Below are 21,745 nucleotides of genomic sequence, written 5' to 3'. Positions count from 1 at the left end.
GGTCTCTTTCTTAGCTGGGACTACAAATGTGAGCAATACATCACTCCTGCAAGTATTTCTTTTAGCTTTAAAAAATGTCAGTAGAGGCCAGGCACGTTGGCTCATGCCTATAATCCCAGCACTTTGGGGGGCCAAGGTGGGCGGATCAAGAGGTCAGGAGATTGAGACCATCCTGGCTAACACTGTGAAACCCTGTCTCTACTAAAAATACAAAAAAAATTAGCTAGGCGTGGTGGTGGGTGCCTGTAGTTCCAGCTACTCGGGAGGCTGAGGCAGGAGAATGGTGTGAATCTGGGAGGCAGAGCTTGCAGTGAGCTGAGATCACACCACTGCACTCCAGCCTTTTTGAGACTCTGTCTCAAAACAAAACAAAATGTCAGTAGAGGCCATGCCTGTAATCCCAGCAATTTGGGAGGCCAGGATGGGATGATCACTTGAGGCCAGGAGTGCAAGACTAGCCTGGGCAACATAGCAAGACCTGTCTCTACAAAAAAAATTTAAAAATTAGCCAGGTGTGGTGGTGTATGCCTGCAGTTCCCAGCTTCTCAGGAGGCTGAGGCAGGAGGATCCTTTGAGCCCAGGAGGTCAAGGCTGCAGTGAGTTGCGATTGTGCCATTGCACTCCAACTCAGGTGGCTGAGTGAGACTCTGTCTCAAAAACAGAATATACATATATAGATTTACATATTTATATATAAATGGAAGTACTTATATATTTTATATAAATTCATATATTAATATGTGATATATGTAAAAATATATATTTGCATATGGATAGAAAAACCCAGGAGAATAGAAGGGTATAAAAGGAAAACTTAAAGGCCCTCTTCTCATTATTAACAGTTTCTTATGTATCCTTCTAGAAAATACAAATTATATATATGTGAGCAGAAAATACAGATTATCTTTATGTGAGCAGATACACATATATATTCCTTTAGAATTTACGTAAACATATATTATGCATGTTTAGTACATATTTTTTCATTACTCAATAAGTCTTAGAGGCCTTTTGCTATCAACATACAGAGATTTACTTTATTGAAAAAATTGATTGGGTGTGGCAGCTCACACCTGTAATCTCAATGCTTTGGGAGGCCAAGGCAGGCAGATCACTTGAGGCCGGGAGTTTGAGACCAGCCTGGCCAACAAGGTGAAATCCCATCTCCTGAAAATACAAAGATTAGCTGGGCATGGTTTCGGATGCATGTAATCCCAGCCACTCGGGTGGCAGAGACCCGAGAATCCCTTGAACCTGGGAAGCAGAGGTTGCAGTGAGCTGAGATCACACCACCACACTCCAGCCTGGGCAACAGAGCAAGACTCTGTCTCGAAAAAAAAAAAAAAAAAAAAAAAAAAAGGTAAAAAACAAATTTTTGGCAGCCATTTGGCTGTACTTAGCCTTTTACTTTCCAGCAATAGGTGTAAGGTAGAGGATTTAGTATGGACTCAAACCACTGAGGCACAAATGAGGTTTAGAAGTAAGTGACAGAGCCAGGTCTCAACTTTCACGTTCTGAAACCAGCATTGCGTCCCAACAGCCCCATGGTACAGTTCTTTGTTATGGAAGTGAATTTATAGACGAGATTCCTTGTGCCAAAGAAACCCAGTAAGTAGAGAAGCTACAGTTCATCTCTTGTTTCATCTGGCCCTAGCCACATGCCCTTGCCACAGGGTCACACTACCTGAATGTCAAAGAATAGAGCAGCTCCACTGTTTCAAGGGCTCTGTGAGGATTCGGGAATAGAGGAATCCCCCATTTCTATTGCCACACCTCTGAGATGGTGCCTATGCTTTCTCTAAGCAGCTAGTCCGCACTACCCACAGTTACCACCTGTGTCTGTCATTGTTTCTTGAATCAATCTAGACCTCACTTCTAAAGAACCCTAAAAACTCTGTCCGTGAGTCTTGCGGGAAGGACGAGGGCAATGTAGAAATACTTCCATATTGTATTTCTAAGATGTCTATTTCCCCTTTGTGATTATGTTGACTGCAAGTTTTACAAGATAGTAATTTCATCTAGCTATTGAAAAGTGCTCCTGTGAGATGGCTGCTGGGAAAAACCAGTGTTAGGACCACAAGGTAATATGAGATCCCTAGCAACTGGCTTGTGCCATGGAAAAACATGTCATCTGTTGGGCAGCTACTCCCTGAGCAGTGAGTGGGTGCCAGGCCCTGGCTGCCAGAGAGGAGGCCAGCTCCAGCGGGTGTGGGGCCATGAGGAGTTGACTGTGGTAGTGATGGTGGTGGCTGCAGAATTCAAATACAGCTGGCCCTCCCAGGAGCGTCGTGTGGTCAGTTTCCCTAGACAGCTCAGTACAACACGCTTGACAATGACTTGACTCTTTCTCTAACATTCTCTTTCCACCCACTGCCACGCATGTATTAGACAATTGGACATTTTCCCTTGGCCTGGAATGCCCTTCTCTGAATCTTTGCCAGCCTACTTGTATTTGTTCGTTTTCTTTTTTTTGAGACAGGATCTCATTCGCGTTACCCAAGCTTGAGTGCCATGGCCTCGACTTCCCAGGCTCAGGTGATCCTCCCACCTCAGCCTCCCAAGTAGCTGGGATTACAGATATGCACCATCATGCCTGGCTAATTTTTTGTATTTTTAGTAGAGAAGGAGTTTCAGGCTGTTCTCAGGTTGGTCTGCCATATTGCCCAGGCTGTTCTCAGACCCCTAGGCTCAAGTGATCTGCCTACCTCGGCCTCCCAAACTGTTCATTCTTTATGATGCAGATAGACACGGTCACCTTCATGAAGCCTTCTTTGATTTCTGCCTTGAACTAGCACTGGAAGCCCTCCTGTGAGCTCCTACAACACCTTAGCTTTAGTTCTTGGTACTTGCTTATGCAGCAAACAGATGTTATGTGCCATGCCCCGTTCTAAGCATCACACTGCAGTGCAGCATCTAGTTTGCGTCCCCAGGCAGATTGGGAGCCCCATGAAGAGGGAGACTCTCTATGTTCTTTGCATTGAACACAGGGCCTGCACCTGGGGGATCCTCAAGGAGCACTTTGACTTTTGTGGGAGACATGGTTGCTCCTTCTTGTTTTTTTTTTCTTTGAGATGGAGTCTCTCTCTGTTACCAAGCTGGAGTGCAATGGCGCAATCTCGGCTCACCACAACCTCTGTCTCCCAGGTTCAAGCGATTCTCCTGCATCAGCCTCCCAAGTAGCTGGGACTACGGGTACGTGCCACCATGCCCAGCTAATTTTTGTATTTTTAGTAGAGATAGGGTTTCACCATATTGGCCAGGATGGTCTTGATCTCTTGACCTCATGATGCACCCGCCTCGGCCCCTCAAAGTGCTGGGATTACAGGCATGAGCCACCGCGCCCGGCCACAGTTGCTTCTTCTTAAGGTATTTCCTTTTAGCGAACGCAAATACCTACGGTTCATCGTGACCACTAGGTGCTATGTTGTGGAGGGAACAAGGAGTGAGACTACTAATTCCTGTGGAAGGAGCAGGGATGGAGATAAGAACAAAACAAAACAAAAACTAAAACTACAAAGGGAAGGCTTCACTTCTCTGTTCTGCATCTGACCTTGCAGGAGATGAGGTTAGCTGCCCTTCATTGGCTCTGCAAAGCTCAGGGGCCTCTTTGGGTGCCTGGCAACAACTTGACTACCCAGAATGGTGATTTTGAAGCTGGGTGTGGTCTTCTGGGCAGGAAGCCACCAACACCGCCAGAGCAGCCAGGGCCTCCCCTTCACTTCCTCTGAGCCAAAACTCCACCTCCAATTGGGGCCAATACTTATTGTTTTGAGCCCTGTCTTAGAAACAAAAATGGACGGTTTCTAGCCACAATAACTTCTACCACTTAGATGTGTGATGTCAGACAAGTCACGCCACCTTTCTGAGCTTCAGCTCCTATACTTATCTTGGTCCTGGCTTATTCTCAGGCAGGGTTACCCTAGCACAGCACCCCAGGTCCATAAATACTCAGTAAATGCTACTGTGTCTGAATCTGAATCTGCTTAATTAGGGGAAGATTCAGTGAGTGACCTTTCCTCAGCTATCCCTTGGATCTTGTTCTTTTGACTCTCTCTCTGCAGGTAGCTCCATCTTCTCATGTCAAATTTCTATACATCAAATCCTGTTCTTGGCCAGGCATGGTGATTTACACCTGTAATCCCAACAGTTTGGGAGGCCGAGGCAAGAGGATCGCTTGAGCCCAGGAGTTCGAGGCTAGCTTGGGCAACTTAGCAAGATTCCGTTTCTACAAAAAATAATAAAACTAGGTAGGCATGGTGGTGCACACCTGTAGTCCCAGTTACTCAGCAGGGTAAGGTGGGCAGATTCCTTCAGCCCAGGAGGTCGAGGCTTCAGTGAGCCGAGATCGTGCCACTGCACTCCAGCCTGGGTGACAGAGTGAGACCCTGAGTCAAAAGAAAATAAACATATAAATAAAGGCCGGGCACAGTGGCTCATGCCTGTAATCCCAGCACTTTGGGAGGCCAAGGTGGGTGAATCACCTGAGGTAAGGAGTTTGAGAACAGCCTGGCCAACGTGATGAAACCCTGCCTTTATTAAAAATACAAAAATTAGCTGGGCATGGTGGCGCATGCCTGTAATCCCAGCTTCCCTTGAACCCGGGAAGCAGAGATTGCAGTAAGCCCAGATCGTTCACTCGGGAGGCTGAGACAGGAGAATTGCTTGAACCTGGGAGGCGGAGGTTGCAGTGAGTTAAGATTGCGCCACTGCACTCCAGCCTGGGTGACAGAATGAGACTGTCTCCAAAAAAATAAAAAATAGGCTGGGTACAGTGGCTTATGCCTGTAATCCCAGCACTTTGGGAGGCTGAGATGGGCAGATCATGAGGTCAGGAGTTCAAGACCAGCCTGGCCAACATGGTGAAACCCCATCTCTACTAAAAATACAAAAATTAGTTGGGCATGGTGGCGCGTGCCTGTAATCCCAGCTACTCGGGAGGCTAAGGCAGGAGAACTGCTTGACTGGGACCCAGGAGGCAGAGGTTGCAGTGAACTGAGATTGTGCCACTGCACTCCAGCCTGGGCTACAGAGCGAGACTCCAAATCAAAAAATCAAAAAATGGAAACATAAAAACATAAGAATATATAATAAATTTCATATATATATAAAACATGCATCCTATAAAGTGTACAAATCTTAATTGTATGGCTTAATGAATTTGTACAAAGTGGGCATACCCTTATTACCACCTTCCAGGTCAAAATGCAGAATATTACGAGCACCTCAGAAGCCTTCCTCATGCCCTCTCCCAATTGTTAACCTCCTGAAATATTATTGCCCTAGTGTTGTCTGTTTCTGAACCAAAGGGAGTCATTAGTGTCTGTCTTCTTGTGTTGAACACTGTGTCTATGAGATCATCCATTCCCTGAGCATCCTGCTTTTCCATGCCTGTGTACCTGAACACTCCTGTTCATTCTGCCAGGACACAGCATGCTCTATCCTGGCCCGGCCAGTCTGGGCAGCTCCACCAGACACAGATCAGACCTTGCTCCTTTGGGAAAACTTCCGTGATCAGCTCTGAGTTTGAGTCCCAGCCCTTCCACCTACCAGCTGTATGAATTTGGGCAAATATTACTAACCTCTCCATGCCTGACTTTTGCTGATAATTTATATATTTCAGAGCAGTTGTGAATTTCAAGTGAGATAATAACACACTAAATACTTAGAGCAGTGCCTGGAGTGTAGGAAGTGCTTAACAAATGTTAGCTAGAACTGTTGTGAATACTCTGCTTTTCCAATTCCTCTACACCTTATATATACCCTGTCCTAGTGATTGTTTTAATTACTATTATTATTATTTTGAGATGGAGTCTCGCTCTGTCGCCCAGGCTGGAGTGCAGTGGCGCAATCTCGGCTCACTGCAACCTCTGCCTCCCAGGTTCAAGTGATTCTCCTGCCTCAGCCTCCTGAGTAGCTGGGACTACAGGCGCCTGCCACCACATCTGGCTAAATTTTTTTATATTTTTAGTAGAAACGGGGTTTCACTATGTTGGCCAAGGTGGTCTCGAACCCCTTACCTCAGGTGATCTGCCTGCCTCAGCCTCCCAAAGTGCCAGGATCACAGGCATGAGCCAGCGCACCCACCCAGCTTTGTTTTAATTACTGTTTGTCCCACTGGGAGTCCTTAATTCCTTGAGTAGGGATTGTGTCTTATTGTATTTCTTTAACAGATTTCTATTGAGTATGTACTATATTCTAGCACTGAGGGTACAGTGATGAAGCAAGCCCTCAGATTTATTGGGCTTTACTTGGCTTTAATGGGAGGAGACAGATAGTAAGAAAAATAAATAATTGAGACCATTTCAGATAGAAATAAGCACTATGAGGGAAGCAAAACTGTGTGATAGTAGGTGGGGGGTGCTACTTAAGTTGAGAAGGGGGAGGTCTTCTTGAAGAGGGGGTATTGGAGCAAATTCTTGTGGGGTGGAAAGGAGCAGGTGTGTACAGATAACCAGGGGGAACAGCAAGAGCAAAGGCTCTGAGCTAGGCAGAATAAACCCAGTGTGTCCGAGGAACAGCAACCAGGGTGGCATGGCTGGAGCCCAGTGAGTGAGTATGTGGTCTTGATGAGATTGGAGAGATGGACAAGGGCCTACAGGATGGGGACAGAGTTGCTCAGTTATTTCTAGACTTTCCTCTTTCCCCTATCCTGTCTTATCCACCCTTGTTCAGTGACCCAGATTATCTTCACCAGAGATGTGTAAGCAAGATGAAGGAGGCAAGCCTGGGCCAGTTAGAGAAAAGGCAAGAAGAAAACAGGTTTGGTGAGTTCCTTCCCTTTCTCTGCCTCCAGGAAGGGTCCAAGTCCCTAGACAAGTGTAATAATATGGGCATAAGTGGAGGAGGGAGGCTGAACAGCTGGAGGGGCTGCAGAGGGAGCAGATAGATCCCTTAGTGGAGGCAGCCCCAGCAGCTGTTCAGCCTCTTGTGATGCAGCAGGTAAACCAGGAACACAGCTGGAGTCCTGGCAGTAGGGTTAGGGGGTCCTGGAGAGGTCTGGGCTGTGACCAGCCAGGGGAATCAGGAAAGTGGGGTGGGCTGCAGTCTCAGTGATAGGAATTATACAACAACATCAACCTTTCGGCAACAACAGAGATACTTTAATATAATTATTTTTAACTTTAATTAATTTTTATTTATTTTTTTGAGATAGTGGTCTCACTCTGTTGCCCAGGCTCGAGTGCAGTGGTGTGATCTTGGCTCACTGCAGCCTTGACCTCCTGGCTCAAATGATCCTCCCAGCTCAGCCTCCTGAGTAATTGACACTACAGACGCACACCACCGTGCCCGGCTAATTTTTATATTTTTTTGTAGAGACGAGGGTCTTGCTGTGTATTCTAGGCTTTAACTTTTTTTTTTTTTTTTTTTGAGACAGTCTCACTCTGTTGCCCAAGCTGGAGTGTGGTGGCATGATCTTGTCTCACAGCAACCTCCATCTCCTGGGTTCAAGTGATTCTCCTGCCTCAATCTCTCAAGTAGCTGAGGTTACAGGCCACACACCACCACACCTGCTAGTTTTTGTATTTTCAGTAGAGATAGGATTTTACCATGTTGGCCAGGCTGGTCTCGAACTCCTGACCTCAAGTGATCTGCCTGCCTCAGCCTCCCAAAGTGCTAGGATTATAGGCGTGAGCCACTGCGTCTGGCCCTAACTTTTATTATTTATTTATTTATTTATTTGTTTATTTTGAGACAGAGTCTTGCTCTGTCACCCAGGCTGGAGTGCAATGGCACCATCTTGGCTCACTGCGACCTCCGCCTCCTGAGTTCAAGCCATTCTCCTGCCTCAGCCTTCCAAGTAGCTGGGACTACAGACATGCCCGGCTAATTTTTGTATTTTTAGTAGAGATGAGCCATGTTGGCCAGGCTGGTCTTGAACTCCTGATCTCAAGTGATCCACCCGCCTCAGCCTCCCAGAGTGCTATGATTATGGGCGTGAACCACTGTGCCTGGCCTTTTATTTTTTAATGAACTATTACACATAAGAAAAGCAAATAAAACATGTACCATACAATAAATAATGATAAGGCAAACATCCATGTAATCATCACCCAGGTCATGAAATAGAACACTGCCAACACTGCCCCCCAACACCCCCATCCCTTCCAGATTCTAACCCCCTTTAGAGGCAGCCACTAGCTGGATTTGTATGGTAATCACTTCCTTGGTTTTCTTCGTAGTTTTCGCCTATGAATCACACAGAAAGTCTTAAATTAGAATTTTCTCACACAAATTCCAAGCCTGAAGACCTTGGAGGACAGCCTCTTTAATATAGATCTTCTTTAGTAAATCTTGGCAGGCCCTTGGGGAGATGGCAGTGGATTTGCAGTCTTTTGCATTTGGCAGAGAATGCAGTATGAGGCTTTTCTCATTCAGCCAAAGTGTTCTAGGGATCTGAAGAGGACTGTGAGGGGCACAGCAATGCATCCAAAACCATACCTATCCCTGGGAGCTTGCAGTAGGGTTGAAAAAGCGTGGGTAAACATGATCACCCAGACAGAGGGCCTGGAGAGGGGCTCGGATAAGTGCTCTGGGCGTTTAGAAGAGCCAGCAATCCCTTTTGGCAGTGGGAGGCAGAGCTGGCTTTGTGTAAGAGGTGGTGCTGTATTCATTCATGCATCATTTATCAAACACTTTGGAGGGAAGGCAGTGTGCCAGGAAATTAGGTAAAAGAATACAAAAAATGGGCCGGGTGCGGTGGCTCAAGCCTGTAATCCCAGCACTTTAGGAGGCTGAGGCGGGCGGATCACGAGGTCAGGAGATCGAGACCATCCTGGCTAACACGGTGAAACCCTGTCTCTACTAAAAATACAAAAAGAAATTAGCCGGGTGTGGTGGTGGGTGCCTGTAGTCCCAGCTACTCCGGAGGCTGAGGCAGGAGAATGGCAAGAACCTGGGAGGCGGAGCTTGCAGTGAGCCGAGACCACACCACTGCACTCCAGCCTGGGCGACAGAGTGAGACTCCGTCCCAAAAAAAAAAAAAGAATACAAAAAATGAATAAGATCTCTGCCTGCTCATGGCCTAATAGTTTAGCATAAATAGATACAAATAATTCCAATATGAGATGCTTTAAATACAAAGTGATGTAAGATTGATTGGTTGCCTGGGGTTGTCGGGAGATTTCAAAACTGAGCCCTAGGCTAGTCCTTGAAGGAGAAAAGAATGGAGTTTGGCAGGCAGAGAAGGGAGCCACTGAATCCACAGAGGCACAGAGGTGGGAAAGGACACAAAGTGGATGTTTGCAAAATGTACGGTTCATGGTGGGAGGGAGAGTGGACTTGACATGTAGGATGGATAAGCAGGAAAAGTGTTTTAGGGAAGGGGATCAGCATGAGCAGTGGCAGAGAGGTAGAAGTCGTGGTTCCTGACTGCATGATACTAAGTATTTTACCGTCTAGCTGTAGCATAGGTGTGTAGTGGAAGGTGTGATGATTAATTTTATATGTCAACTTGACTGGGCCATGGGGTGGGAAGCAATATTTGGTCAAACATTATTTTCGATGTGTCTGCAAACTTGTTTCTGGATGAGATTAAGATCCGAATCAGGAGACTGAGTAAAACAAATTACCCTCTCATCCAATCAGTTGAAGGCCAACATAAAACAAAAAGGCTGACCCTCCCTTGACTAAGGGAGAATTTTTCTTGCCTTCAGACCTCAAAGAGAAAAATTGGCTCTTCCTTAATCTTGAGCCTGCTGGCCTTTGGACTGGAACTGAAACATCAGCTCTCCTGGTTCTCAGGCCTTCAGGCTTGGACTGGAGCTATACCATTGGCTCTCCTGGGTCTCCCGCTCAGTGACTCACTCAGTGTACTCACCCTGTGTATCTTGGGACTTGTCCTCCGTAGTCATGTGAGTGAGCCAATTATAATAAATCTCTCATAATAAATCTCTTTCTCTATATATGTATATTATATATAGAGATTATATATTATATATAATATATGATTATATAATTCTATATATAATTTATTATACATAGACCATTCTATATATAATTTATATATTATACATAAACCATTCTGTATGTATATACAACCATTCTCTATAATATATAGAGAATGGTTTTATTTTTATTATTATTTTGAGTTGGAGTCTCCCTCTGCCTCCCACGCTGGAGTGCAGTGGTTCGCTCTCGGCTCACTGCAACCTCCACCTCCTGGGTTCAAATGATTCTCCTGCCTCAGCCTCCCAAATAGCTGAGATTATTACAAGCATGCATCACAACACCCAGCTAATTTTGTATTTTTAGTAGATACGAGGTTTCACCATGTTGGCCAGGCTAGTCTCAAACTCCTGACCTCAAGTGATCCACCCACCTCGTCCTCCCAGAGTGCTGGGATTACAGGTGTGAGGCACTGCGTGCAACCAGAATGGGTTTTATATGTAATATATAAATAATATATATTACCATTCCATTGGTTCTGTTTCTCTGGAGAACTCTGACTAATACAAAAAGAAAGGGAAATCACTTTGGAAAGGCAAAGATCATAGAGGACACAGAATGTCTGGGTAAAGGTTTAACATTTTTTTTTTTTTTTGAGATGGAATCTCTCTCTGTCACCCAGGCACTGCAGCCTCCGCCTCCCAAATTCAAGCGATTCTCCTGCCTCAGCCTCCTGAGTAGCTGGGATTACAGGTGTGCACCACCACGCCCAGCTAATTTTTGTATTTTTAGTAGAGATGGGGTTTCACCATGGTGGTCAGGCTGGTCTCAAACTCCTGACCTTGTGATCCACCCACCTCAGCCTCCCAAAGTGCTGGGATTACAGGTGTGAGTCACTGCACCCGGCCAAGGTCTTAAATTTTATTCTGAAGACAAAGGAGAAAACACTGAAGGTTTCTGAGTAAGGGAGTGACCTAATCAGAGCCATGATCTGGGAAGATAAATGCTGTGCTTTGTCAAATGAATTAAAGCAGAGATTCTTTTTTTTTTTTTTTTTTTGAGACGGAGTCTCGCTGTGTCGCCCAGGCTGGAGTGCAGTGGCCGGATCTCAGCTCACTGCAAGCTCTGCCTCCCGGGTTTTTACGCCATTCTCCTGCCTCAGCCTCCCGAGTAGCCGGGACTACAGGTGCCCGCCACCTCGCCCGGCTAGTTTTTTGTATTTTTTAGTAGAGACGGGGTTTCACCGTGTTAGCCAGGATGGTCTCGAACAAAGCAGAGATTCTTTTTTTTTTTTTTTGAGATGGAGTCTTGCTTTGTGGCCAGGCTGGAGTGCAATGGCGCCATCTCTGCTCACTGAAACCTCCGCCTTCCAGGTTCAAGCGATTCCCCTGCCTCAGCCTCCGGAGTAGCTGGGACTAAAGGCGCATGCCACTACACCTGGCTAATTTTCTGTATTTTAGTAGAGAGGGGGTTTCACCATGTTGGCCACAATGGTCTTCATCTCCTGACCTTGTGTGATCCTCCTGCCTTGGCCTCCCAAAGTGCTGGGATTACAGGCATGAGCCACCATGCCCAGCCGAGATTCTTTTTATTTATTTATTTATTTGAGACAGGGTCTTGCTTTGTCACCCAGGCTGGAGTGCAGTGTAGTGCAGTGGCATGATCATGGCTCACTGCAGCCTTGATGTCACACGCTCAAGCGACCCTCCCATTTCAGCCTCCCCAAGTAGCTGGGACTACAGGTGCTTGCCACCACACCGTTAATTTTTATATTTCTTGTAGAGACGAGGTCTCAATATGTTGCCCAGGCTGGTCTCAAACTCCTCAGCTCAAGTGATCCTCCCGCTTCAGCCTCCCAAAGTGTTGGGATTATAGGCATGAGCCACCATGCCTGGCCTAAAGCAGAGAGCTTGAAGGGAGACTCTAGAAATTAGATATGAATTTTGTGGGTATAGGATCTGTGATGCAGAAAAGGTTGGGAACTCCTGGATATACAAGGCTGTAGGGGCCAAGAGCAGACATGGGTGCTTAGACCCTAGAGTAGGTGGGAGCTGGTAGATTATTTTGATGGTGCTGAGTAGCTAGAAATTTGAAAATGGAGGTGGGATGCTGGGTGCAGTGGTTCACGCCTGTAATCTCAGCACTTTGGGAGGCTGAGGTGGGTGGATCACCTGAGGTCAGGAGTTTGAGACCAGCCTGGCCACCATGGTGAAACCCCATCTCTACTAAAAATACAAAAATTAGCTTGGCATGGTGGCAGGTGCCTGCAATCCCAGCTACTTGGGAGGCTGAGGCAGGAGAATCACTCAGACCTGGGAGGCAGAGGTTGAAGTGAGCTGAGATCGCGCCATTGCACTCCAGCCTGGGCGACAGAGTGAGACTCCGTCTTAAAAAAAAAAAAAAGAAAAGAAAAAGAAAATGGGGGTGGGAATAGGGATTGGAAGAGGTATAGATTTGGGAGTTATTACCTAGAGGGTAGGGACAAGTACCTCATGGGCAGACAAGCAGGGCGGGGGTGGCAGTGATTCATCAAGAGTTTGGCAGTCAATAAGTGACGGAAACCTACTCAACCTGGTTCAGGCAGTAGAGGCAATTTATTGCCAATGTTACTGAAGATTGAAGCAAGACTGGATCTGATGGCTCACGCAATGCCACTGAGACTTGGTTTCATGTCTTCATCTCTCAGTTGTTTCCCACTCTGTCTTGGTCTCATTCTCAGGCAGCATCTCTGCTTGCAGTGGGAAGCTGGCTGCCAGCAGTGCCACGATTACATCCTACCCTCAGCAAACAGAGAGATTCACTGAACTGAATAGTTCTGACCAAAGTTCCAGAATTAAATCTCATTGGGTCACATGCCTATTGCTGAAATGGCTTGGCAACAGGGCTCTCTATAATGCTGTGATTGGCCAAGCCCGGGTCACGTGTCCGTTCCCACAACTAGAGATAGTGTCATCTCTAGAGCTACATGGATTGAGAGTTGGGGTAGGGGCTGCTGTAGGAGAAATGGAAGTGCTGTTACCAGAAGGAAGAATGGACACCGGAATGGTAGCCACCGGGAAGGAGCTGGAGCCCCACAAGCTGTCCTTCCTGTTAATGTGAGGCAGCTATAGCAGTGAGGCAGTTTCAGGGAGGCACTAGGAGGCTGGGGGCTGGGCCGGCAGTGAGGGACATGGTAGATTGGGGTCAAGTAATAGTAAACACCATTGTCACTGCTGTTTGGGGCTGTGAAAAGGTCTGGGAGGGTTATTCTGACAAAAAACCTGACAACATAAAAGACACAGTGCTAAGTAAGTCCTTGTCCTCAGAATAAAGGCAGGAAAAGCTGAACAGTTGGGTGACACCCCATCAAGATATTGCTGCTACTGGAAAGGGCAGACATTGTCTGGGGACATTCATGGGATTGTGAGACAGGATGAAGGAAAGGGCACTACCAGCTGGACTTATGAAGGGAAGAAACAACCATTTTCCCCTCAAGTTTAAAAACGAAGCTTATACATTTTTACAATAGTGATAAATTTACAATAGCCCAAAACATCCCAAATTCCAACAGTAGGAGTCTGGCTAAATATTGTAATGCCTGGAGAGTAAAATGCAGCCTTTATAAATAATGCTTTATTTGACATGGAAAGATGTTCACAATGTAGTTTTTTTGTTTTGTTTTTGTATTTTTTGTAGAGATGGGTGGGGGCAGGTCTTGCTATGTTGCCCAGACTGGTCTTGAACTCCTGGGCTCAAGTGATCCACCCGCCTCGGCCCCCCCAAAGTGCTGGGATTACAGGTGTGAGCCACGTTAGAGGTAGGACTACAGCTGAAGCTTATCTTTTTTTTTTTTTTTTTTGAGACGGAGTCTTGCTGTGTTGCCCAGGCTGGAGTGCAGTGTCCGGATCTCAGCTCACTGGAAGCTCCGCCTCCCGGGTTTACACCATTCTCCTGCCTCAGCCTCCCGAGTAGCTGGGACTACAGGCGCCCGCCACCTCGCCCGGCTAGTTTTTTGTATTTTTTAGTAGAGACGGGGTTTCACCGTGTTAGCCAGGATGGTCTCGATCTCCTGACCTCGTGATCCGCCCGTCTCGGCCTCCCAAAGTGCTGGGATTACAGCCTTGAGCCACCACACCCGGCCCTTTCTTTTTTTTGAGATGGAGTTTTGTTCTTGTTGCCCAGGCCAGAGTGCAATGGTGCGATCTCGGCTCACTGCAACCACTGCCTCCCAGGTTCCAGCGATTCTCCTGTCTCAGCCTCCCGAGTAGCTGCGATTACAGGCGCATGCCACCACACCCAGCTAATTTTTGTATTTTTAGTAGAGAAAGGGTTTCACCACGTTGGTCAGGTTGGTCTCGAACTCCTGACCTCAAGTGATCCACCTGCCTTGGCCTACTAGAGTGCTGGACTTACAGGTGTGAGCCACTGCTCCTGGCCTTTTTTTTTTTTTTTTTTTTTTAGACAGAGTTTCACTTCTGTTGCCCAGGCTGGAGTGCAGTGGCATGATCTCGGGGTCACTGCAACCTCCGCCTCCTGGATGCAAATGATTCTCCTGCCTCAGTCTCCCAAGTAGCTGGGATTACAGGCACCCGCCCACACACCCAGCAAATTTGTGTGTGTGTATGTTTTTTAGTAGAGATGGGATTTTACCATGTTGGTCAGGCTGGTCTTGAACTCCTAACCTCAGGTGATCCGCCAGCCTCAGCCTCCCAAAGTGCTGGGATTACAGGCATGATCCTGAAGCTTATCTTCTGATTTCTCTATAATAAGCCTGCTTGATAGTGTGATCGTGTCATAGTCAACTAGAGCCAGCCTTCTGAGTGCAAGTCTCAGCTCTGCCACTGCTTGGTATGGTGGCGATGGGCAAATCCCTTCACACCTCTGAGCTTCAGTTCATGCAACCATAAAGTGGGGGTAACAGTTCTTAACTCATAGGGTGGCTGTGAGTATTAAATTAGCTACTACTACCTGCAAAGCTATTAGCCATACCTGCAGTAAATGCTAAAGAATGTAGTTCTTATTCTTGTGTAATTAAAAAGTCCAAAAGAGGGCTGGGTGTGGTGGCTCACACCTGTAATTGCAGCACTTTGGGAGGCCAATGCAGGTGGATCACAAGGTCATGAGTTCGAGACCAGGTTGACCAATATGGTGAAACCCCGTCTCTACTAAAAATACAAAAATTAGCCGGGCATGGTGGCAGGCACCTATAGTTCCAGCCACTTGGGAGGCTGAGGCAGGAGAACCGCTTGAACCCGGGAGGCGGAGGTTGCAGTGAGCCAAGATTGAACCACCGCACTTCAGCCTGGGCAACAGAACGAGACTCCATCTCACAAAAAAAAAAAAAAAAGGCCGGGCGCGGTGGCTCAAGCCTGTAATCCCAGCACTTTGGGAGGCCGAGATGGGAGGATCACAAGGTCAGGAGATCGAGACCATCCTGGCTAACATGGTGAAACCCCGTCTCTACTAAAAATACAAAAAACTAGCCGGGCGAGGTGGCGGGCGCCTGTAGTCCCAGCTACTCGGGAGGCTGAGGCAGGAGAATGGCGTAAACCCGGGAAGCGGAGCTTGCAGTGAGCTGAGATCCAGCCACTGCACTCCAGCCTGGGCGACAGAGCGAGACTCCGTCTCAAAAAAAAAAAAAAAAAATCCAAAAGAAAATATGACTGTAAGTCAATACACTGGAATTAAGTGTCTTTGCTGGCCAAATAGCTGTGGCAGTAGACAATAAATGAGCTGTTATTAAGATAAGTAATTTAAGCAATTTTTCTCTAACATGGGGAAACATCTAAGAATAAGAGAGGGAAGTTCTCTATTTCCCTGAAGCTTTCATACTAACAGAGAAGACAAATAATAGATACTGCGAAGATAGGATGATTGGAGAATGTAGTGATACGAATTTAAGGGAAGAGGAGGGAGGCAGAGCAAAGAAAGTCCAAGGCCTTGGCCAGACGTAATGGCTCACACCTTGTAATCCAAGCAGTTTGGGAGGCAGAGGCAGGCTGATAGCTTGTGTCCAGGAGTTTGAGACCAGCCTGGGCAATCCAGCAAAACCCTGTGTCTACAAAAAAATACAAAAATTAGCCGGCCATGGTGGCATGCGCCTGTGGTCCCAGCTACTTGGGAGGCTGAGGAGGGAGAATTGCTGGGAGGTCGAGGTTGCAGTGAGCTGAGATCATGCCATTGCACTCCAGCCTGGGTGATAGCAAAAACGTCAAAAAACAAACAAACAAACAAACAAACAAAAAACAAAAAACCCAAAAAAAACACAAGGCCTGTGGTTGAGGGGAAGGTTGTAACTCTAAAGAAGACCCATGTGGCTACAGCGAGGGACACTGAGTGTAGGTAGAGATAAGAAAAGTGATATTCAGTTCTCACATCACTGCGGACTGAATACAGGCCCGGGGGAGCGAGAGACCATCCACCCCTGTGATCTGGGGCAAATCACCAGCCCTTTCAGAGAAGCTTCTGTCTTCTCTGCAAAATGGGACGATAATACCTTGCTTCACAAGGCTGCAAGGATCAAAAGAACTGGTAGTGGGCCGGGCAAGGTGGTTCACGCTGGTAATCCTAGCACTTTGGGAGGCTGAGGCAGGTGGATCACTTACTTGAGGTCAGGAGTTTGAGACCAGCCTGGGCAAAATGGCGAAACCCTGTGTCAGCTAAACATACAAAAATTAGCCTGGCATGGTGGCAGGTGCCCGTGATCCCAGCGACTTGGGAGGCAGAGGCAGGAGGATCACTTGAACACAAGAGGTGGAGGTTGCAGTGAGCTGAGATCATGCGCTGCACTCCAGCCTGGGCAGCAGAGCGAGACTGTCTCAGAAAAACAAACAAACAAACAAAGAACTGGTAGAGGAAGCGCTTTGCATACTACCGTTCACAGTATTATTACAAATACAACCATTGGGAAAAGATGCGGAGCCTAGCCCCGAACTCACGAGCTACGCTGGCCCGCGCCTGCGCGACAGGCAGGCGGAGCCAGGACAGTCCAGGCACCGCCTTGACCCGCCCCAGCCTCTTCCCCTTCCCTGTTCCTCCCACTTCCGCGGGCACCCAACTGTGCGTCTCCTGCGCGCTGACGTCAGGTGCGTGCCCCTGTCCGGCAGCCGAGGAGACCCCGCGCAGTGCTGCCAACGCCCCGGTGGAGAAGCTGAGGTGAGTACCGGGCCTGAGGTTCCCCGCGGGAGCGGCCACCCTGCCGTCCCGTCCCCGCCGTCCCCATCCTCTCCCAGTTCTCGGGGACACTCCATCTGCGGGATCTCGGGGGGTTCGGGAGCACCGGTCCTGGGGGAGTGCCAGGCTCGCGCTGCGTCCTTCGGGCGGGCGCGGGTCCGCGTTCTGTGGGGGAGCCGGGGCGGGGTTCGCGGCCGGGGAGGCTGGGGGCGGCCGCCCGCTGAGGGGCGCGCGGCCGGGACTCGGGGCGCGAGCGGCGCCGGGCTGTCACCGGCAGCGGCGGAAGGAAGGGGTCACACCCATCCCGGGCGCCCGGGCTCCCTTCCCCCAAGCCCGGCCCCGCGGGCTCCTAAGGGCGGCCGGCGCCTGGGTGCCGGGGGCCTCAGAGCGACTCGCGGGCGCCTGGGCCTGGCCGGGCGCCGGTCCCCGGGGCTCACAAGCTGGGTTCTGTGCCCTGCGCTGCGGCCTGGACTTCCTGCTTCGCCGGGCGCCGTCGCGGACATTTTGCGGCGCGGGGGGAGGGGAGCGGCGTTGCGGCCGCGGCAGGGCGGCGGCGGGAGGGCAACTCGCGGGCTGCCCGCGGCGGTGCCTGTCCGCGCTCCGCTCCGCGCCGGCCGCGTCCTCCCGGCGCGGTGGCCCCGAGCCCCGGGTTCCAGGCTGCTCTTCCTGGCGGAGGTCGAATTCCTAGCATTTCCGTCCGCTTCTCCAGCCCGCTCCCTGCCGATTCAGCTGAAGCTTCCCTTTTGGGGAGTTACCTAACCACCTCCCGAAACCGTAGTTCTGCTGCTTGGTTAATTCCTCTTATCGGGGGGAAATTTTCTTTGTTCGTTTGTTTTTCCTCCCCTTTAAGTCCAAGAGAAATGCAGTGTGGAAGATTACGTCATCGCGGTATAAGGAGTGAGACTTAACTCCTACAAGTCAGGGACTTAAATTCAGACAGCATTTTGCAGCCTTGGTCACCCAGTGGCTTGTCCTGCCTACTTCCCAACGCGTCGTATTCACAGATGATGTTTTGAAGCCTTGTTACTTGTGTTCATGACCGCCTTCAGTGCACCTAAAAGCCAGGAATGTTTAAAATCCCAGCATTAGTTTGTGTAAGGGAATAAAGTGTAAGACAGCACCGTCCACGGCCCCTTGCGTGGGCATTAACTTTAAATAGAGGCCCCTTTGACTATACTAGAATGAAGTGGGTTTATTTGTGGGAACACTTTTTCGGTCCAAAATGACTTTCCCAGACTGTTTGACTTCTCCTTTATGAATTATGGCATGCTGAGAACCTCCCTAAGTTGATTCAGGTGTACTTTTTGTGGCGAAGCTGTGTTGAAAAGAGAATCAGTTTATGCCAGATCTATGCTAGACATTTTAGTTTTGTTATTGAAAACGAGACTTGGATCTTTATGCAAAAAATTTAATATTTTCATTTTGAGATTACAGTTTTTATTTTTTTTGAGACAGGGTCTCGACGTTACTAAATATAATGGATATTGCACTCCCAGGCTGGAGTGCAGTGGCGCGATCTTGGCCCACCACAGCCTCCGCCTCCCGGGGTCAAGTGATCCTCCCACCTCAGCCTCCCGAGTAGCTGGTACTGCAGGCATGTACCCCCATGCCCGGCTAATTTTTGTATTTTTTGTACAGACAGGGTTTCGCCATATTGCCCGGGCTGGTCTCGAACTCCTGGGGTCAAGCAGAGATCACAATTTTTGTTCCGTAGAGTGTTTACATCCTAAATTTTATATCCTTCCGCGACTGCAATAGTAACATAGAAAAATGTTAACACTGCAAAGCAAATGAGATCCAATTGTGTAATGCATTGTTGTAAAGATAGTTCATGTCCGAACAAGTGCTTTCCCGCTGTTTCTCATTTCTGTAGAGAACAGATTGGTAAACACTTAAAAGGAATGTAGGTTCAAGGCAGCTTTCTGTAGTGTGTAGGCATTACAGACCATTGGATAAGTGTGGAACTTGGATCTTCTGAAATACATTTGTTAGCCTTGATGTAATATTTTAGGCATATAAAATTGGAACACATCTGCCTTATTTTCTTGAACTTTCTATGTTTAATAACTTTAAATATCAATTTGTATATTTCCTTTTAGAAAATAACAGTAGTTTGAATTTGTAGTTTATACTAAGATGGAGACACGAGATTGGTAATCTACTAAGTATTAAATGAGCTCGTTTTCAGTAATTTCTTCAAGACCAGAAAGGTATCACATCTGTTTACTCTTAAAATGTTTTCATGTTACAACCAATACCTGTTCTAACTAAGCTTAATTTTTTGGGAATCTAAGGCAGATGTTATAGCCTAGAGTAGTATGGGGACTTAAATAAAAAAAAAATTTTTTTTTTGAGACAGGGTTTTACCCTGTCACCCAGGCTGGAGTGCAGTGGTGTGATCACAGCTCACTGCAGCCTCGGCCTTCCAGCCTCAACTGATCCTCCCACCTCAGCCTCTGCAGTAGCTGGGACTACCGCTGCATGCAACCAGACGCGGCTGATATTTGTATCTTTCGTAGACATGGGGTTTGGTCATATTGTCCAGGCTGATCTGGAATGCCTGAACTCAAGCTGTCCCCGTTGGCCTCTGAAAGTGCTGGGATATAGGCATGAGCTGCTGTGCCGCTGGCAGACTTGGAAGTAAAAGACAAGTTGTGCTTTTATTTATAGATGTATTTTAAATGCACTTCTCTGTTGTTTCAGAGTTTGTCTTTTTTTTTTTTTTTGAGAGGGTGAGAAACACTTAATGAGCACCTTAGGCTACAGGGCTTCCTTTGAAGGGGAGAGGGGGTTAAATATTGCATTAACATATCTTCCATAAACATATCCCTCTATATTAAAATGCTTCATTTGGGAATTTTATGGTAATGCCTTATTCAGTGTTCTTTTCCACATAAATTTCATCATTAGATTGTAAGTTCTGTGAAGGCAGGGCTTTGGCCTGACATGGTCACGCCATTGCTAATGCCTAGAATACTGCCATACAAATAGTAGGTTTTAAGAAATATTTTTCAAGTGAATGAATTTGATGATGTCTGAGGGTTAACGTTTTCCCTAATATTCCATGGGTCTTTGTGCTGTGTTTCCTGAGACAACTTTTGTGCTTGGTCAGCCCATATCTTTATTTGGGCTCATTGAAGTAGTGATTACTAATCTACTTTTGCTTGACTTTTTCCATCTGTTTAGTTCAGTATCTTCTGCAGCTGCACTGTCTGGACAACTTACTGTCACTTAGAAAATCTGTGATGACGAGTTCCCTTACTCTCCTAAAAATTATTCACTTAATGTTTGTTTCCTTATCTTCCTTTATTTCTTTGTTTGCAAATAACTTTTGCCACTTGTTCACTACTGTATCAGATTCCTTGTCATGTTATGCTTTGTGTCTTACTAGTTTCTACTTTTAGTTTCTCATCCCTCCAGTCCAAAATATTTTTACTAAAGCAGTTTTCTTTACTTGCCATTTCAGCTACCTCTGCTGCTGCTGCTATTTTAAGTCCTGAATGTCAAAACTCTTCTGGGACATTGATCTCAAACTGCTTATTCCATGAAGTGAAACCAGGCTTTCTGCCACCAGTATGGTGTCCCTCCTTGCAATTTTAGAAAAATATTTTTTAAATCAAAGATTTGGCATTGGCCATTATACTAAAGTCCAGAACAGTTTCTAATAGAGCAGAAAACTATATTGTTAAGTCATGGTATTCAGTAAGCATTGGTTCTCTGTCACCTGAAGAGCAACTCTGATTTAGGCTCTATTACTTACTGTTGTTCTGTAACGCTTTACCCTTTAACCTTGCATCCTTTTCTGTAAAATTAAGTCATTGCCATTTGCCATTTCAATTCTGCTGTGTGTTCTTGATTGATATATTGCTACTATAGTGATTAAAAGCATAGACTCTGGAACCAAACTGCCTGGGTTCACATCCTGGTTCTGCCACTTATTAGCCATGTGCAGTCTTAGTAACGTCTTTGTGACTCAGGTTTACTTCCTCTAAAATAGGGGTAGCAATAATGCTTACCTCACAGTGCTGCAGTGTTAGGAAGATTGAATTAGTTCATATATGTGAAGTGTTGAGGACTATTCACTGTCACATAGTGAGTGCCGTATAGATTTTTGCTCTTGGCACAACTCTGAGGACGCTTCCCCGCCATCTTTGAGAAGCTGTGTTTCCCTCAAACATAAACATTTTAATAACCATCCTTCTCCTGGACTAATCTGATGAATCCAAAAACGTTTCTTTTTTCTTTTTTGAGAAGGAGTTTTGCTCTTGTTGCCCAGACTGGAGTGCAATGGTGCGATCTCAGCTCACTGCAACCTCTGCCTCCCAGGTTCAAGCGATTCTCCCTCAGCCTCCTGAGTTTGCAGGCATGCGTCACCACACCCGGCTAATTTTGTATTTTTATAGTAGAGATGGGGTTTGTCCATGTTGGTCAGGCTGGTCTCGAACTCCTGACGTCAGGTGATCTGCCCTCCTCGGCCTCCCAAAGTGCTGGGATTACAGGCCTGTGCTACCACATCTGGCCCCAAAACATTTCTAAATGAAGTGGGCATTGCTTTACTTTTTTTTTTTTTTTTGAGACAGAGTCTTGATCTGTCACCTGGGCTGGCGTGATCTTGGCTGACTGTAACCTCTGCCTCCCGGGTTCAAGTGATTCTCCTGCTTCAGCCTGCTGAGTAGCTGGGATTACAGGTGTCCGCCTCCACGCCCGG

General features: G+C 47.2%; 2 protein-coding genes across 3 annotated transcripts in view; both read left to right on the top strand.

Annotated features, from left to right (window-relative positions):
• The first annotated feature begins 6,709 nt into the window (after positions 1-6,709).
• Positions 6,710-21,743, top strand: LOC139356188 (zinc finger protein ENSP00000375192-like). The gene is made up of 4 exons (XM_071069150.1): positions 6,710-6,764; positions 10,917-11,007; positions 15,429-15,434; positions 18,570-21,743. Exons 1-4 carry the CDS (start codon positions 6,710-6,712, stop codon positions 18,793-18,795), a joined length of 378 nt encoding a protein of 125 aa, XP_070925251.1. The 3' UTR covers positions 18,796-21,743.
• The window catches only part of LOC105494398 (cell division cycle 42), a 40,211-nt gene continuing 35,352 nt past the window's right edge, over positions 16,887-21,745 (top strand). The window contains exon 1 of one of the 2 annotated variants that reach the window (XM_011762774.2): positions 16,887-17,019. The gene's annotated coding sequence lies outside the window, so the exon portion shown is untranslated. The remainder of the gene's footprint in view (positions 17,020-21,745) is intronic. The other variant, XM_011762773.3, reaches the window with a different exon arrangement.

The sequence above is a fragment of the Macaca nemestrina genome, chromosome 1 (assembly GCF_043159975.1).
Source record: "Macaca nemestrina isolate mMacNem1 chromosome 1, mMacNem.hap1, whole genome shotgun sequence".
In the NCBI taxonomy this organism is placed as follows: domain Eukaryota; kingdom Metazoa; phylum Chordata; class Mammalia; order Primates; family Cercopithecidae; genus Macaca; species Macaca nemestrina.
The sequence above is the reverse complement of the archived record's forward strand: the minus strand, read 5'-3'. Positions and strand labels throughout refer to the sequence as shown.

What these genes read in the sequence shown, in the direction of transcription:
- LOC139356188 (XM_071069150.1), top strand. Translation starts at nt 6,710, where the DNA reads ATGAAGGAGGCAAGCCTGGGCCAGTTAGAGAAAAGGCAAGAAGAAAAC. An exon ending in GCAAGAAGAAAACAGGTTTG is followed by an intron (nt 6,765 to 10,916) that starts GTGAGTTCCTTC and finishes AATGAATTAAAG; the next exon opens with CAGAGATTCTTTTTTTTTTT.